The sequence below is a fragment of the Rhipicephalus sanguineus genome, chromosome 4, assembly GCF_013339695.2.
Source record: "Rhipicephalus sanguineus isolate Rsan-2018 chromosome 4, BIME_Rsan_1.4, whole genome shotgun sequence".
NCBI lineage: Eukaryota > Metazoa > Arthropoda > Arachnida > Ixodida > Ixodidae > Rhipicephalus > Rhipicephalus sanguineus.
In genome coordinates this window covers 29,949,773-29,964,912 of record NC_051179.1, presented here as the reverse complement: position 1 = coordinate 29,964,912, position 15,140 = coordinate 29,949,773, and the positions used below count along the sequence as shown (strand labels likewise).

General features: G+C 42.8%; 1 protein-coding gene across 1 annotated transcript in view; it reads right to left on the bottom strand.

Annotated features, from left to right (window-relative positions):
- Positions 1 to 13,675, bottom strand: part of LOC119389701 (peroxisomal acyl-coenzyme A oxidase 3) — a 34,105-nt gene extending 20,430 nt beyond the window's left edge. The window contains exons 1-8 of the mRNA XM_037657066.2: positions 13,323 to 13,675; positions 9,731 to 9,964; positions 8,363 to 8,437; positions 8,191 to 8,280; positions 5,326 to 5,558; positions 4,061 to 4,157; positions 2,637 to 2,819; positions 1,120 to 1,242 (exon numbers count right to left, since the gene is read on the bottom strand). Coding sequence (XP_037512994.1) covers positions 1,120 to 1,242; positions 2,637 to 2,819; positions 4,061 to 4,157; positions 5,326 to 5,558; positions 8,191 to 8,280; positions 8,363 to 8,437; positions 9,731 to 9,964; positions 13,323 to 13,472 — 1,185 coding nt within the window. The 5' untranslated portion in view covers positions 13,473 to 13,675. The remainder of the gene's footprint in view (positions 1 to 1,119; positions 1,243 to 2,636; positions 2,820 to 4,060; positions 4,158 to 5,325; positions 5,559 to 8,190; positions 8,281 to 8,362; positions 8,438 to 9,730; positions 9,965 to 13,322) is intronic.
- Between the last annotated feature and the right edge of the window lie 1,465 nt (positions 13,676 to 15,140).

Sequence of the window (15,140 nt, the reverse complement as noted above, 5' to 3'; positions counted from 1 at the left end):
CTTGTTTGCTGTCTAGACTGGTTCAGACAAAATGAAAAAAAGAAAAAAAGATTACCTCAGTTCCGACCAGTGTGAAATCTGCAGAAGCAGCAAAGCTGCGGTTAATATGTGTTTCTCTTGTCCTTTTCTTTGATTTTCTGTGATGTTTCGTGATCTCGGGCGAGTGTCTACCACCACAATCCCCGTCGCATTACTACTCTTACAACACAATCAGCACAAGCTCTTTTGTTTGAGTCTACCACACACAGACCACATGTTTCTGTTTGCTCGAGCCGCATTTCCTTGTTTTCACTGTGCGGTTAACACTTCGTCCGCGACCAAGGCAGTTACGCCATCTATGGGTGTATCTGGGAACTGGAATGTGACAACCCTCAGCACTCATCTGTCATCCGGCCCAGCCCTAGAGCAGCTCTGCTGTGCCCCCGGCGGGCACCCTTGCGGTGAAACCAGGATGCGGCATACTCAGGTGACGAGTGAGAGGTAGTTTATCGCGCCATCCGCCCTGCTCTGCATGATGTTCTGCGTGCGTGCGTCTGTTCAATACCTTGGAATGTTTACAGAAGGGACGCCATTCCCTCTGCCGTTTCTTCAAAAATATAACGAGCTACTGTTACAGTTCCTCCAATCCTTAACGGAACGGTGGCGTTCCTCCGTTCCTCCAAAAAGGAACTAGTTCCTGGAATGTCATTCCGTAAGACACTGCAGATGACATGGCAGACCACAGCAGCACTTCCTCCATCTCTTCACAATGATGCCACAGGGTCAAAAATAAACCAACGAATGGCTGTTAATGGGGAATAATCATCCTTTAATTCTAAATACATTGTAATACAACCCCATACAATTTTGCAAAGCTTTGCTCAGCAACAGAACATCAAAGCCACCATAGCGAGTACACAGAAGCGATTCAAACAGCATGAGTGACCAGATGGGCAAGAGGATACAGATGCACCGACTACCAACTGGTGACCTTACTGCAAATGCTACAGAACGTAACAACATGGAGTTGTTAGATAAGCCTAAGTAGACATTGTTCCTTACGTTATTCACAAGCTGGCTACTACTACCGGCCCAGTTTTGTACTACCACAAAAGGAAAACGAATGTTCACCAAACTTACCACTTCGGGAGACTTGTCTCCAAAAAGGACCGCTATGTGGAAGCTAACAAACTCTCGATACAGGGCGGCTGAGTAGTAATTCATCACGTGAGCCGCTGCGAGGAACGGGATCAGCCGCCATTGCTGAAAGAGAGAGAGAAATAGAAAACAAGTGAGCACAACTGGTAAGTAAGCCTACACAACACCTCCTTAACCCTTTCACTGCCAATCCCGAGAATGCTAGTTTTGCCTTTTCAAATCACTTCCTGCCACTTGTGAGACACCTCTTGTAAAAAGAGATAATACGGGTGTGTCCTGCCTTCTATGGAGAAAACATATAAACAAATATACCTCCTAGTAATCAGCATAGGCTCGCGTCTCTTTGCCAGCGTCTCAGCAGCGCAGCCATGGCGAGTGAGCATGCCACGTCTGCACGCTATCTGACAGAAGAAGAAATTTAGGATCTCTTGATCAATTCAGATTCTAAATAAAATGGATAACTAGCGTCTCAGTGATTGAATATTGGGTAATTATTTAAAATTTATTATCTCTGAAAATTAATTATATTGTTAATTTATTGCTTGTAAAGAGTGCTACTGTTATTTTTATGAGATAATCACCTATAAAAATATTGACATGTCCTTGACAGCATCCTACTGTACTGCTAACAGGAAGTTTCCGCATAACAAGCAGAAAAAAAAGAAACCCAGCATGGAGAGTGCAGTGGTGTCAAAAAAACCCGGCAGTGAAAAGGTTAAAGGGGTTCTGAGCCACTTTTTCAAGTGATCATCAAATGACCTCAGTATCGAAGTTTATTGCCTCACGAATCGATTGCCGCAAAAATTTCTTGAATCCGTCAAGAACGAGCAATGCTACATGGGTTGGTTGCACACTTTAAGTGCTTTCTCTCTTTTCTTGTTGCAACAAGCGCGCTGGAAGCTAAGCAGGGAGGAATGGGGGAAAGAAGTGAAATCTGTGCACGTCATGACCTTGAGCACGTGTGAGGAAGCGCAACTGCTTTCTCCTGTTATTTTTGTGGGCAAGTGTGGCTCACTGCGTAATGTTAGCAGGCTATGAAGCACTGCGCCGGCACATGGCAGCCCCCTGTGGCAAGAAGCGCATTTGATACAAATGCCACACTTGATTTATGTCCAGTATAGGGCAACAGCATCTGCTGCTCAATGTCAAACAGCAGGCCCCGGCGGATCCAAAGAGAGCGAGCACAGGCCTCTGTATGAAAAGAGGGCGCTTGAGAAAATAACTTCGCGCTCCATTTGTAAGCTCTCTTTGCTGCACGACTGCAAGATTTGGCTGAGATGGTCATAGCAGTGTCTGCTATCCACAGGATTTGTTTTCTCACCAGGCCCGAGGGGCAGTTCATGACCCCTTAAAGGATCCACTGGCATACAAAGCAGTGTACAAACAAAGCCTTACATAACACTGTGTGTTCTGTTCCTCATCTGCACATGTGTGCAGTTGGGAGCTAAACTGAGCGCTTTCACGATCCTGATAATTTTCTATGCGACACCAGAACGTACCTGCAGCTGGTACTCGATGACAGGCCACTCTTCCTGGTTTTCGGGACCAAACTGGCGACGTACTGCCGAGTACCGGGTGGAGATAACGATGCTCTTGATAAGGTTTGTGGTGCAGATGCCCACGATGGCGACACGTCCCATAGACAGGGAGCCCAGGGTCATTCCAAACCTCTTTTTTGGATCCTGACCATGCAAAATCAGTACATATGCATGTAATCAGTATGGAAGATGAATGGCATGTATTGCTCATAATATCGCAAAACAAGGGTGCCGAGCAATGGAATAAATAGTACCCGTCAGAAAAGGAAAACTGAATACGTGCTATGTGGCTTCCAAATCTTGCAAGATGGAAATACTCAGTGCTTCAATATACCATTACCACACTAGTCTAAACTGTTCAGAGAAGCGTCGATTATGACTTGACCCTTTGTGGTCCAACAATTTTTCCCACCTTCCGTCCGTTCGGGTCTGAAACTAAAAGACTGAACACTCAAGTAAAAGAGGTTTACTTACTCTTTTATAAATGGCACATAATGTACTAGTGAGAAAACATGCAAGTGAATCAACCGCGAAAGATCCTGTCCAGCAGTGCCTGACCGCAGACCTTTGCAGCTGTGTTGCGTTGCAGGGCCTGACAACAGACCGGAAAGGGTTAAGGAAGATTTCCAAAGTTAAATAAATAACAAAATAAACAAAAGTGGCAATTTCTGTTCTAGTACATCGTAAACTTTTCAATGATGATATGCTTGTGAGGTGGTAAGATCATCAATATGAAATGGCATGTGACATGAAAGCTGTCATGCCGTGTTAATGCCATACTGTACATTCGTATTTGTATAATGCACACATTAAGAGGACATTTCTCAATCAATCACCTGGCTATCAGACTTTCTGCATATATATGCACTCCTTGAAATGTTATTTTTTTAAAACCATATTTATGAGAATAAAACATGAATACTATAGTCAAATATAACTTTAGAAGTCTGCGGCATTTTCTCCTCAAAGGCGGATGCACACAAGCCAGTGAGCGCGAACTCCAGGCTGACGTCATGAGCAGGACTATTTCTTTTGTCGTGGAGGCGATTGGCTGCCGTGCTCCGGTCATCTGGGCAGGCCATCTCCGGACTTATGTATCCAACTATAAGTTAATAAGCTCTTTCCCTTAGAGTGCCTATAGTGCATCCATGCAAAACATAACCATTATTATCACATGATTACGCCAAGGTCGAAGTATAGTTGTTTTGGTATTGTCAGTTTTAAGCTGTACACACTGAATACCTTACTTGCTAGTTCAAACTAATGATTTGCTGCTTGGTACACCACAAGACTTTTCATGCAGACATAATTGATAGCCCTTCAGCACTGAGAATAGTGTTAAGCAAAAACAAAAATTTATGGCAGCAGACTTTCAAGCTTCCTACCTTCAGTGGTGTGACGTATTCCCCCTCGGGTGTCACGTCCGCAGTCCTGTTCAGCAGGTTTTCTCGAGGTATCCGATAGTCGTGAAAAGACAGAAACCTACACAGACATAAATTATACTTGCTTCAGTTACCGCCACAAATAGTTCCTTTGATTACTGCTAGAGAGGCTTAACATTGTGCCATTGCATCACAGGCATGAGCTCCAGCATATGCAGCTAACCTTGTGACAAAGAGACTGTATCCTACATGAACATACCTAGATGAGCAAGCCTGTCAATATTCAAAAGATGCAGGAAAATTGCAATACAGTCTATGTGAAATATATATATATGCAAATGTAATCATTTTAGTGCACAATCAATGGGTTTGCTATAGTGGGAGTCGGCAAGGTGGTGAAAAAGCGAAACTTGCACCCACTGCAGCGCCTTAATGAAACATGGGTTTGCAAACCCCAAAACAATATTCTGCTGATGCCCATGTTCGATATCAATATTGATGGCCCCTTGGTGGATTGCCATGGCAACACACGACCCACAAACAGTGCTAAGTTATTCATACTTTATTCACCGTTTATGAAAGTGTGCAATCTGTGCGATAATGGGGAACTGGCATGTTCATTTGCCAGCTGTACAACAGCTGAGCTAAGTCAACGATAATGCTTATGCACATCCAAAATGTGCCGTTTCGTGTTGCTCTTTATCAGTAATTAAGATTTTTGTGACTAGAATCAGTTTGGCTATAAAACTCATCGCTAACATGTTAAGGTAGTTTGGCTAGTCACTACAGACTACTTAATGTGTACAAAAGTATACTTGAGAAAGTGGCCAACAACATACAGCTTGTTTTGTCTTCTGAACAGAAAGCTTCAGCTTTTTCTAAAGCTTTTTGCATGCTACCTGGGACACCTGTCGAAATGAATCTAACAGACAACTGGAACACCGGGGAGCTCCCTCAAGATCAGAACGTCCCCTACACCCAAGGGGAGGAAAAGGGGAGCACGTTGACGTCACTTGTCTCCTGACAAAGACAGAAATCTGTTAACGTGAAGGTTTGGATTAGTTGGTACTCCACTGCACAAGATATGGACAGCGTGAAAAAATAAATGGATGAAGCGAGGGCACAAACACTATGTGTGTGTCCCCTCATTTATTTTTTCGCGCTGTCAATATCTTGAGAAACTAGTTCCCACACGACATGTTTTCTTTGCAACAGAGAAGTGGATCACTTTGTGGAAAGCGTGGCTCTTAGCAAAGAATGCCGCTCACCCATTGTCGATGCCATTGAGGCCCAGCTTGGGACCCATGTCACCCACGAGGACACCGGGGAACGGAAGCAGTGTCTTGCGGTTTCTGATGGGAACAATGAAGGCGTGGAGGCCCCGGTTCTTCCTATCAGCTGTCAGCAACTGAGCGAATACTATGGCATCCGTAGCCGTCTGGCCCATGTTTCCGGACCAGACCTTGATGGCTTCAATGTCGGGAGTGTTCAGGACAAACTCCTGCGTGAAGAAAAGAGGCCAGACATGAAACTCAGAAGTCCAGGCTTTCTTTTTTTTAATTGCAATAGTATCTCGAGCTATTTGAAGATGCCTTATGCCGCATACAGAAAAGACAAATCAGGAAGATGTTTATGGGAAGATGGCAGCTTGAAGATGAAGACTGTAGATAGGAGATAAAAAATCCTTGAACAGGGGGTGTTGCTGGGGCCAACATTTCGACAAGCAGATGTGTCCTTACTGCTTTGACAAAGACAAGTCTGCTTGTCGAAATGTCGGCTCCAGCAACAGCCCCTGTTCCAAGGATTTTTCGCCACTTCATACAGAAATGATGTGCCAGCTACAAATATACCTATTTTATTTAAAAAACAGCAGCCAAGCAGGTCTGTTGAATGTTAAAGGGACACTAAAGGCAAATATTAAGTCGACGTTGATTGTTGAAATAACGGTTCAGAAACCTCGTAGTGCTACTTTTGTGCCACGGAAGCGCTTATTTTGAAATAAAATCATGTTTCAGTGGTCCGCATCGTGTTAGCGCAATCCAAATCACCTGCCTGAAAGCGGTGTTTCTCACGTCACTGCTGCCGTGCTCAACGTTGCCCGCCTTTACTGCGCGGCGTGCGCCATTCGGGCATCCGGCAACATCACATGCATGCGGCATTTTGTCGAACTTTCTGTCAGAGCGACTTTCACGAGCGCGCAAAACACATGCCGCAGTACGCGATACCGAAACTACCACTGAGATGCGACCGCGTGAGCGAAGCAGGGTGCCGGGCGAAGCGCAGTTCGACGAAAACAGAACCTTTGAACCACGGGCGCCATTCCCCATGGCAACGCCAAAGAGGTTCTTTTTCCTATGAATCAAACAGAAACGAACAAGCAGCATTTTATCACGTCTCTTGATGCACGGAATGTTCTTTTTTATTGCAGCTAGTTTGATTACGAGTGATTAATTGTAGTCGAACTCTCTCACGTCATCGGGATCAATTCCAAAATGTGCCGCTCGTGGCGCTCATTGTGTGATAGATTTAGCTTAATTTCTCGGTAAGTAGGGCACTGCTGTTGATAATATTGACGTTTTAGACGATGTCATACACTGAGATTTCACTACGACGTAAATTGTTATTTGCCTTTAGTGTCCCTTTAAGACTTCATACCGAATGTACAGAACAAAAATTGCAGAACAGCGCAACACTGTAGTAAAGACCAGGTGGGTGACTAGAGCACTTCTGAAGCACTACATGCATCGCTTTACTAAAGGTTAAGGTTTGGAATGCTAGGAAACCTTTGTCATACTTATAATAATATCTGTGGTTTAAAGTCCCAGAACCATGATATGATTATCATGGTTTTGATATGATTATCATGAAACCATGATGGATTATCATGGAGTGGAGGGCTCCGGAAATTTCAACTACCTGGGGTTCTTTAACGCGCACCTAACCCTAACACGGACCTCAAACATTCTCACCTCCATCTTTTGTTGTACTTCTGGCATGTCCTGGTGCATGAACTCTGATAAAAGATGTGATTGTGAGGGAGATCACAATGCAATTTTTTAATTACCCACACAGCGCTCCTAAAATTTCAGCGACTGTAGCAACAGTGCGAAGGTTGTTAAGTGTTCATCAAAAAATTCCACTGCATTCCAATATAGGTTTCTTAAAACACAAGTTGGTAATTTTCCGCACACTTAGAAAAGTGGAAAAAAGGAACCCGACCACATTAAGTTACCACATGCATGTCAATGCAACACAACAATGCAATCAGTGTAGCATCTTTCTACCAACGAAATCAGTGAGGGGAGAATCAAGAAAAGAGAGCAAGGTTGTCAATCGCACATTTCATCCTAAAGTCTCAACTTTTTCATGAAACAAATGCCAACAGTCTGAGGAATAGGATGCCACAATACCGTGCGACAGCATTTGCCTTTATTGTTTTAGGATGCCTTGTCAGCATCCTCGATGAGAATGCTGTCAGTCAAAGGCTTCAGGCCTTTATCTATTTCTCTGAGTCTCTCTATATGTCGGGCAACTCAACAGGTCATTAATACACTATGTGCTCGCTCCTCCAACCAAAGCATCTGGCTTTCCTGTGGCCTTCTACTACAAGCTCATCAATATACAGAACATTGCTTGATGAGCCCAATGAAATGTTTGTTGATAGATAATGTTGACAGTGAATTACACGCTGAAAGGAACACTCAGCAAAAGAATCAATGAAAAGCTTTGCTTCCCAAAGCTATGCTTTGAGACGACTAAAGCTTTAAGTGTTCAATTGTATGGAACATTCGGCCCTTATAAACTATACTGCAAGGTCACAGATAAACACAGAATCCTGAATGAAAGGCCAGAACTATACAAAATGACCAAGACAACTGTAGAACAACGGAACACAACAAAGTAGTGTCATCAGCGGGGTAATTATTACCTTGCACCTTGATGTAGAAAACGTGGATACAAAAAAACAAAATCTGAAATGTTACTCATCCTCTGCAGTATGTCTATGCTTATAATGAATATCACATAAATGTAATGAACACGCCTTTGCTTAAATACACCTCCATTTGAGCACGGTTTGACTGTACTGCTTATTGCCTCCAAAACGAAAGAAAACGTGAGGTGTTGTCACTTGCCTGAGTACTTGGGTCGTACACTGCTTCTGTCCGCATGGCTCTTGTATTTGTCCCATGGCTGAGCTCAGTCAGTGCAAAACATCCAGCTGCCTAGCAGGTAAAAGACCATACAAAAGTGTTACAAGAACTAAACTCGAACCAACGGGGCCAATAAGTAGTTCCAAGGGCTTACCTCGAACTTCAATATTTCGTCAAATATCCGCATGTGCCTCTTTGTTCCTAGTCCCCTCACAGCTCCAATGAACATCTAGCAAAAGAAAAGAAAAAGTAAACACGAGACTGGAATGACCTTGCAGAATCATAACCCATCTTATAGCAAAGTAGCTGCAGTCATTTCTTTTTTCAAAAGCTCACGATTCACGCATGTACAAAAGCCCTTATAGGGCCCTTAAACCACTTCCACTAATTTTTTTAACATTTCAAGTAAATGCGCTCATCAAGTTCAGAATGCCGTTATAATCAACAATGCCAAACACGGCAGCGCTACAAGCTGCAGGCGCCCCACAAATTCCAAGAAATAATCCCTCCTCCTCTCCGGGCCTTTCGGCAGTGTTCAGCCCGTCAGTGTTCGCCATGACGTCAACATTTTCATCTGCTCGTCATCTACAATACAGGTTTGTCCACTCGCAGGTATGTGTGAATCGCCACTATTCTTCCTCGCACGGTGAGTTGGAGCACTCGGACAGGAGGAGAGACGAACCAACAAATGAAGCATAGCGAAAGAAAGAGTGAAATCTGCGAGGACCTTTTTTGTATCATCAAATGCGTGTGACTCCACTATTACAGCACCATTTCAAAAAATTCTCACGCCTACATGTTCGTTGTAGACTTGCGCACAACTGCAACACCACAACTAAATTTCGACCCCTAGGTGGTTTGGGGGCCCTTTAAAGGAACACTAAAGTGAAACAATACATTAGCTTGGACTGTAAAATCACACTCTGGAAGCTCTGGTGTTATGTCACCACCATAGGTTTATTAATACAGGAGGAAATCTATGTGAAAAGTATCACTTTTAAATTTCCCGATGAAACCTCCGATTGGTGATGTCAGGGATTTCAAAGTGTCTTTTTTTCTATTTTAGCTACATTGGCTCAATAAAGTTTCATGAAACTTGGTATGTCAAGTCTTTAGCTCCCTCAAAAGACAGTGTACTTCATTTTTACCAAATAGAAACTACATAGGCCCTAGTAGACGCCATCAAAATTGATGACGTCACGGCAACTGGTGCAAGAACTTCAGTATGGCGGCGCCACCCACATTTTATTTTTGTGCATTTTCTGGCTTACCCAGCGTGTTCCCGCGGCAAGCACGGTGTTTTTGGTATCATGAAGGAGTAATTTACTAATACGAGAACAATAGTTTTTCTCTTTAGTGTCCCTTCATGGAGTTCATGTGAAAATATCAGTCATGAGATATAAAAATACAACTTTCCGATGGCACTGAATAGAAAAACAGACCTTAAGCTAATTTCATATCATGAACTATAAGCATCGAATGCGAAACACAGAACAGAAAAGAAAAAAAGATGCACGCTTACATCAAAGCAGAGGACTTTCTTGATGGAGAGCGACCAGTCGTAGGCACCGATGCAGTTATTGCACGCAGATGAAAGGAACGGATTCTGGAAGAACTCCTCCTGAGAGTAGAATTGGTACTCAAAGATGCGCTTCATCCGCCGGAAGCACAGGTGACGGTGCTCTTCCAAGGTGATGTCATCAAAAGGCTGGCGCGAAAACAGCGGGTCATTCTCCAGAGTCTTGAACACCTTGGCCTGAGTGCAAAGACGCGAGTCGCAAAGTTTAACTGCAGTAGTTATGGACCCCCACAAATTAGAATCAAGCATGTGCACACTATTCCATCTTATCTCTCTGTCAAGGGCCTTTCTCTAATAAACAACCTTTTGCACTTTTTTATTCAAATTTGCACTTAGCCATAACCTTTATTTTCCTGTGTTTCAGCTTTGATAAATGACGTTAGACTCTCCAGCATTCCTTGAGCAGACTAACTGATCTGTTTTCTACCCAAGCAAAGGTTCTCTAAGACTGGCCTTACAGCTGATCAGCCAAGAAAGACACAAGCTCTTCTACAATACATGAAAGTGGCCAGGTGTTGATACTTGGCACCTTGCGTAGCATGTGTTGTTCATTGGGAACCCTCTTTCACTACCCTCCACCCCCATTTAGGGTAGCGAAACTGGCCAAAATAGAATTAACCTCTCTTCCTTTTTACAGCTCTCGATGAAAAAAAAAATCAGTCTATAAATGCCTCTAGATGCATCTAACATGAAGAGAAATAACGAAATAGATTAAATATGTCAAAATATGATGAAGGGTCTTCAGAAGGCAGAGCCTTGAATTGATGAGAAGGGCACGCACAAGGAAAGCTTCATTGCAAGGCCAACATTCCAACAAGGAAACGTTTCTTCAGGCCTCACATAAAGTATGGGCAACCTGTGATGAAATAAGCTATGTTGTAATGCAATTAATGGTTGTGATGAGTCATCATGATAAGTGGCTGAGCTGGCTTAATTGGCTGCTCACTGAAGCAAGTAAGTCATCGTGTGCAATAAATGTGCATAACATTATTGCTATATAAAAAAGATCAGATTCTAAGTCTCGCTGAAAGCAAAGGGCACGTTGCATTAGTTTCATTTCAGACAAAACTGAAAAACAAAGTGATTGCAATTTTTCAGTTAATCTCTCATAAAAGTAAGCAAATCAAAAGTAACAAAAGTTCAAGGAAACCACTGAGCCTGCATTTGAACAAAGGTTTGGTTTTAGACAGATTTGAGTTTCTTACAGTAAACTTTCTTAACAAAAAACCAAGCGAGTATTTAAACCAAGGAACGTTTTATGATATTATGCTTAACACTTGCTTTTAAATATTATGTAATGACGAAATGTACCATGTACATTACCAGGGGAGAAACACGCAACATGTGGGCGACAAATTCAAGCATATATAATAGAAAATATTTCTAATGCAATATAAAAGCTACGCAGCATTACTATTCAATACACAGTGTTGCTTTGCTCCCTCTCCGCCTGCTTTTATCTGTCTGTGTGTATACATGTTTGTATATATGTATGTATATGTGTACATATATGTATGGATATATGTATATGTGTATGTGCGCGTATGTATTTATTATATATAATATGTTTTCCTTGCTACTGTATCTCCACACACGTCAGTGTTTATTACGTGTCACCCTTGGATGCTTCATTATGTATCTGTATTTCTTTTACGTACACCTTAGTGTTAATGGATTGTCGCCCTTCTGCATTTCGAAATTGTTATCTCCCCCCTACACTAATGCCCCACGCGGGCGCTGTAGGTACTGTAAATAAATAAATAAAATAAATAAATGAAGAAATATGCAGATGCCCTTTCAAGTGTTAACGTTTTTCAACACACGCTTTTCTAACTAATACGTAACCAAGTTGTTCTAGGTACAAATTTGTGTAAACACATGTGCTCATTATGAAGCAACATTTATAGGCATAAATATTCATCCTGCATTATCTACACAATTGATATCATCATTTCCATAGACAATACTGCCTACGGAAATTAAGAATGTCCGAAGTTAAGAATGTGATAATCACTTGCACAATGTTACCAGCAAAGCTGTACTTTGACAAGTCAAAACAAGGTTGGGTTAGTCACATCATCTCAATGTGTGAAACAATGTCTAAGCGGAAGGCAAGCAGATGGGCTGTGATGGCGTTGTATGCTGAGCGGCTCACATGCTACAACGCGGAACAGGTGTTACGTTCCGCATCGCTGTGAGCGTCGCTTTGTTGACCCGTCTTACCTTGAATGAGGACTTGCTGAGTTATGATACCATTGCATCTCCCATTTCTTAAAACCCAAATCAAGTACAGACAGGTCGTTTAGTTTTTTGTTTTCGTTCTTTCTTTCTTGCGGAAGATACCCATAGCAGGGGATTCCGCGATATTCCGGGGATACCCATAGAAGGGGATGGCCAAAATTCTAGCAGTATTTGAAGGGACACTAATTTATTACTGAGATAATGATATTTTGCCTGTATGTCTTCGAAATCTGTTAAATGTAATGTGGTAGGTGTAAGAAAATTAATGAATTATATTTAAATAGAAATGCGCAAAGAAAAATTATGAAATGGGAAGGAAATTTGGCTGCGCAATCACTTAGGTCCCTGGGACGTCACTGCTTCCGATGCCTCACGTTTCGTGCTTGTTGGCACTTGCCGAGGTCTAGCAAGATAAGACAGTTCCGTTGTTTGTTCATTTTCCTTATACCCACACTGGGGGATTTGCCAAGGCTTGGGTTAACGATGCCGAAGGAAGTCTTCCAGTAAGAATATATGGATTACGTTCCACATGCATGTTTTGGAAATCTGGTAAATGTGACGTGGCAGGCGTGAGGAAATGAATGAATGAATTTAAACTGAAGTGCACGAAGAATAGTCACGATACAGGAAGCAAATCTGGCCGTGCAATCACTTTGAATACATAATAATTTCCTGGACGGCGGCATAAACATCTATGGTTGCACCCGAAGGCTGAAGCTCTAAAGGAACGGGGAACAGGAATAGTCACGTCAAGGCCAATTTCGCGAAAGTCATTTTTTAATGACTGTTTTTCTCAAATCATAAAAATGGCGGCATGATAAGAAGCGGCCTGTCGCTGTCAATTCTTGTTCTTCTTCGATCATTTACTTTACGCAAGTTCACCGCGTGAATGCGGAGCAATACGCGGCCAAGTCGGAAGTAGGTTTGTACTCTTTCCAGTAACCACACACCTATGTTCCTGGATTACGGTGCTTTGCGCTTAAATTCGCGACGCGACAGGCGACAGCCACTTTCATTCGCGACTCGCTGACGTAATAACAACATGCAACCGAGCAACAACCAAGAGGAAACTGACAGGCAACACTTTTAGCAGCGTTGAATATGCGTCGCAGAGCGACAACTTTCCTTGTTTGCTATGCGCGTTACGTGTACTGCTAGTAAGAAGTAAACAGTTTACCAAACGAGTCAGTCAGGCGCGACAACTGCGACAACTTAGTAGCACCTCGACACTAGCTGCGCGTCACATGTCGCGCGAAAATGCGCGTGCTTTCTCCGCTATCTCGCGTCTTCGTACCTTGAAACGTATAATGTCTTCGCCCTCCAGGGCCACTTTCAACTTTCGCCAATCGAAGGAGGCCAACTTCCGGTAACTGTCCAGCGGTCCCGACGGGAACGAAGGCATGTATTCGAGCACAGAATCGGAGTTCTCATCTTGGGACGACATGACAAGCGGACGGTCGTCGAGCTTTTGCGTCCCGTTCAACTAGTGTCACACGCCGCGAACAGCATGGGGAAAGAGTTCAATTATCTCCGCTTCGACGGTGGTCAATGCTGCGAAAAAGAAAGCAAAAAGAATAAACGCAGCGCTTAATACTTTTCCTCAATTCCGAAACATACAGGCCATACAGGTTTCTAAAACACTGTTAAGGAAGGGAAGCGACAACTTTTTATCTGTAGTACGTGAGACGGGACTCTAGTCACTACTGTGTTATGGAACATAACAGATCTTTTAAGTATGTTATATCATAAGCTTTTGCGTTACAACTGAACAAACAGTGTACAAATATAAATGCCGTTTCATACGATACTCCAGTCCAATTTGCGGTGCTAAGTATAATACTAACCATAAAACAAATTGCAGCGAAGGGGCGCCTTAGAATTGAAACAAAAAAATCCAAACATTTTCTTCAATTTTTGTTTTTCAGCAAAGATGTTTTAGTTATTTTCTTTAATTAAAATACTTGGTTTAGAGCAACAGCACAAAAGAGAATCACTCAAGGTCGAGTCAAGCCTTCGCATAGGCGTCTAACGAGTCCTCTCAAAGACGCGGCTTATTCAAACTTGTAGTGCCTACGGCTACTTGTAACACTTTAATTTTTCTTAACAGCTGTTAGCCAGCGCGCGTTCGTGGCGCAAGGTGTATATGCCTAGCAGCTGACGCCGGCAGTGTCTGGTCTACGACACTATTTTGACCATTTCTTACAAAAAGGCAAAGGTGACGTCCGTGCACGGTGGGTCCGTGTAAGTTCATTCACACGCTAAAGGAGAGGCACTACTACTCGACCGTAATACCCGATTTCAGTTTTTTTTCCCCGCGCGCAACGGAGGGAAAGTAAATTTAAACTGTGTTACACCGACTCCATAATGCATGAGACAGGCACTGTTGTGAAATGCATCTGCAGAATAAGACCCGTGAGACCATCGACTGAAGGGCTCAGGCTGCTCAATTTTCTCCCCAATTGTCTACATTATTATATTAGTTACTCTCTCTAACTGGATCCATTCTGAGGTTGGTAGTGTCTGCCGTCACGCTACTAAAAGCTGTCGTACGCCATAAACACCAAGCAACCAGAGCTTCTGCAGGACAATAAAGCCCCCATAGAATAGTTTGGCAGTTTAACTTCTTAATAGTTTCACTTTAGTAAATATACTTGCCGACATCCAACATGAATCATGACTTTACACACACACAACATGCCTTCATATTTCCACAAGCTAGATGAGAATGCATTACCACTCATGCTACTCAAGGCTAGTTTCATAATCAAACCGTAAAATTGTTATTACAATAAAAGAGACATTGCTTCATGTAATTTTTCATAGTGCAGTCTACTATTATACAACTACAGATGCAAAATTTCTAAAAATTTTGTTAAAAGCACAGGGATGGTAACAGATTTCATTATCTCTCTATTACAACCAACCAAAATTTCTGCCGAACATTTGATGACAAACGTGTTTAGGTGGTCATGGGATGTGTCTTCCATGGGGCCGCTTCAGATGCCGACGAACGCTAGAAAGAAGATGAAGGATACCGCACCGATGCCACCTGACATTGTTCTAGGAAAGGCTGCAACATGCAATGAAACTCTATCCTTATACATTTCTTGGA